The sequence below is a fragment of the Lactuca serriola genome, chromosome 3, assembly GCF_051521515.1.
Source record: "Lactuca serriola cultivar US96UC23 chromosome 3, Lser_US96UC23_V15, whole genome shotgun sequence".
Classification (NCBI taxonomy): domain Eukaryota; kingdom Viridiplantae; phylum Streptophyta; class Magnoliopsida; order Asterales; family Asteraceae; genus Lactuca; species Lactuca serriola.
Window position 1 is genome coordinate 52,337,866 of NC_136410.1, and position 3,371 is coordinate 52,341,236.

Below are 3,371 nucleotides of genomic sequence, written 5' to 3' on the forward strand. Positions count from 1 at the left end.
AGTTTAAGAATTACTGGTTCAAAACTGTTTCGGTTAGAATATCACAATCGATTAGAAACAAATGCCCAAAACCGACCAACACATATTTGTTGATTGTTGGAGAAACATATGCCATTGAATGAAAACCACAAAAGGTTAGAATATCATCAATCACTTTGTTATTTTATTGAAATTAAACTTAAATTTGAGATTAATTTTAAAATAATTAGTCGTTTACAGTTTGGAGGGTGGTGAGTTTTGAAGTTTTCTTATCTGAAAATCAACCAAAGATTGTTGATTCCGACCAACAACGTAGATAGATGGTTTCTCTCAAACGGGAAGTCATAAAACTCATACTTGCCGGTGGAAATTTTTTTTCATCGACTCCGGTCCAACACCGACCAGATTATGTAAATCAGACACTAAATGTCAGAATGAAACTAATTACTGTCCACTACATTACAATATAATTTTATTTTTAATCCAAATTAGCAACATAGTTATATTTTTATCCATAAAAATTTTATCGAAAGAAAACTAATCGCCGAAATAAATTATTTAAAATCACTGCATCGCGCGGGTACCCCACTACTATATATATATATATATATATATATATATATATATATATATATAGAGAGAGAGAGAGAGAGAGAGAGTTCAATTGAGAAAAAAAATGTTGAGAACAAGAGAATGAATCCGGGTCGCTCATTTCGAATTTGGTGCGTAAGCGCTCCAGTGTCTGCCAGAGCGTTTTACGTCAATAATAAATGAATATGTATGAATAAGCGTATTCATATATGAATACGTATATTCACATATGAATAAATATAACGGAAATGATTATTCATATATGAACATGGCGGCGGTAGGTGGTGGCGGGGGTGGTGGTTGTGGTGGTGGCGGAGGTGGCATTGGTGGTTGGTGGTGGAGGGGAGGTGGTGTATTCATATATGCATATTATTTATCCTAGTCGTCTCCGATAGTCCATCTTTAGAGACGAATCTATAAAGATGAAATCTTTAGGGACGACTTGTCATCCGGAACACATGTGGGGACGGCTTTTGTATCTACATGGAAGACTTTTGTGGTTTCTGAAAGTCAATTTTCTTCTAGTGAAATTAGAATAGTTAGAAATTTATATAAAAATATTATTTGTTAGATTTCTTTATATAGTAACGTTTTTGTTTTGGAATTTTGATTTCCGCCTCTAAGTGTACTCGTCGTCTTCGACCGCTGCGGCCAGGCAACCCATTTTTATATAATAGGTTTATGAAAAACATTTGGGCGGGCCCTACCTTGAACCTGGTCTTGTACGCTTGAGTCTTGTAGTGTAGTGATATAATACTTTGTTAAAAGCTTTTCATTTTTATTGATTTCTAGTAGATTAAGAGTATTGATATTGATTGATCGTGTATCTTTTTCCGCTGGCCTTCACTTTTCTTTTATATAATCGCTCTGTTCCAAAAAAAATATATTATAGCTTGATGTGATAAAAGTTAAACAACCGTGTGTCAATCGGTGCTTATATATGTGCAAAAAATTGCGTCCCTTGATAAATTTGTTTTTTGTATGTTAAACATGTGTTTCTTTATCATATAGTTTTCCTTTAATCCGTATCTTACATGAATTTAAATAAGTTTCCTATATAGCAATATAACTTATAACGTGAGATTAGCCCACTTGGTAGGTAGAGATGAAAGCCTCTTAGACATATAACCACTAACTAGCAGTTAAAAAAAATTATTTTATAATTTTCATCATGGAAGGAATCATAGTTAACCATACATATACCCTAACAAACACACTAACATCCATATATAAATACCTCACAGCCTCATGAGGTGTTCAAGTAGTACTACTGAGAAGTTGCTTGGTAGGCTCGCAAGAAACAAAGATGGCTACAACAGGAAAGATAGTGCGTGAAGTTGAAGTGAAATGCCATCGTCACCAGGTCCATGGAATCTACAAGAACAACCATAACGATTTGGCAGCCATTGCCCCAGATAAGGTTGAAGCTTGCCATTTAGTTTCTGGTCAATGGGATGCTCCTGGGTCTGTAATTCAATGGAACTACTACCATGGTAAACTACTGATCACTACGACTACCTCAACATAAAAAATTTTCTATCTGCATGTTTAAACTAATTATTGGGTTTTTCCGTAGATGGAAAAGTGGAAACTGCGAAAGTAATCATTGAAGAAGTTGACGATGAATTTCACAAAATTGTGTACAAGGTGATTGAAGGAGCTGTGCTGGAGTTTTATAATCCAGTAGTCCTCACTTTCAGTACTGAAGATAAGGGGGATAAGAAGTTGGTTATATGGACTATGGAGTTCGAGAAAGTGAATGCAAGTCTTCCTGATCCAACACACTATCTGGACTTGATTTGTGCAGTCGTCGAAGATGTGGATGGTCATCTTTTTAAGTAGCTATGATGGCAACGATCAAAGTGTTTTGCAATAAAAAAAAGGTCGTTGATAAATTCATGATAAATATTGGCTGCTTGTCAGTTTTTGTATTGTAAAATAGCGTGATGTCATGGTTGTGTAATTTGTAATATAAGAACTTTTTTAATTTCAGTTTATAATTACAGTGATTACCTTTTTAGAGAAGAGTGGAGAAACGAAGTTATCAAAATGACATAATGGAAGCCATGTCTTAGCACGGTGAAACTCAAATTGCGTTCGGTTCCAATGTTTTTAGGTTGTTTTAAATGAATTACACTTCAGGGAACATATTCCTTTCTTCCGATTGCTTTAGGTATACCAGTTGTTTAACCAAGCTAAAGATACCACATTGTTTATAAAGATGTGAATTCAAAGCTGTGTGACATTGATTTGATAGTACAGAGATATATAGTTGAAATTGAAGATAAAATTCCTGTTAAGATAAAAAAATATGGCGGACCCTTTGAGGGTAGGGGTGGAATATCCAAGATTTTTTATATGAAGTAGGTAGTTAGAAATTCAAGATAAAATTTGTATAAAAAGTGATAAATATTTAAAGTTGTAGCAAGTGAAAAAATTGTTACATATATGTTATTAGCCAACATGTTTATGGACAATTTAGTTTTTAGCCTATTAGAGTTTGGTTCCTTAACTAGTATTTAATTTTTTTTCTATGAATCAACTACTTAAAGTCCAATTTAGTTTTTAGCCCATTAGAGTTTGGTTCCTTAACTAATATTTTTTTTTCTATGAATCAACTACTGAAAGTCCAACGAATCAGTTAGGTGAAATGCCTAACCAATCATAGGCTAAAACTCACTCTATAACTCATAATCTCTAATTTGACTAAAAGTCAAATGGTTAAAAAGTTGATGGTCAACGGTAGCTACTGATCATATCACGATCACTGTGCGACAAAATAGTTGCGAAACCCCCAAGGT

The 3,371-nt window shown here is 33.9% G+C and overlaps 1 protein-coding gene across 1 annotated transcript; it reads left to right on the forward strand.

Annotated features, from left to right (window-relative positions):
- The first annotated feature begins 1,810 nt into the window (after positions 1 to 1,810).
- Positions 1,811 to 2,562, forward strand: LOC145094425 (MLP-like protein 31). The gene is made up of 2 exons (XM_079032630.1): positions 1,811 to 2,063; positions 2,147 to 2,562. Exons 1-2 carry the CDS (start codon positions 1,877 to 1,879, stop codon positions 2,410 to 2,412), a joined length of 453 nt encoding a protein of 150 aa, XP_078888756.1. The 5' UTR covers positions 1,811 to 1,876; the 3' UTR covers positions 2,413 to 2,562.
- The last annotated feature ends 809 nt before the right edge of the window (positions 2,563 to 3,371 follow it).

Coding starts and splice junctions, on each gene's coding strand:
- LOC145094425 (XM_079032630.1), top strand. CDS start 1,877: ATGGCTACAACAGGAAAGATAGTGCGTGAAGTTGAAGTGAAATGCCAT. Junction 2,064..2,146: donor TCAATGGAACTACTACCATG/GTAAACTACTGA, acceptor GTTTTTCCGTAG/ATGGAAAAGTGGAAACTGCG.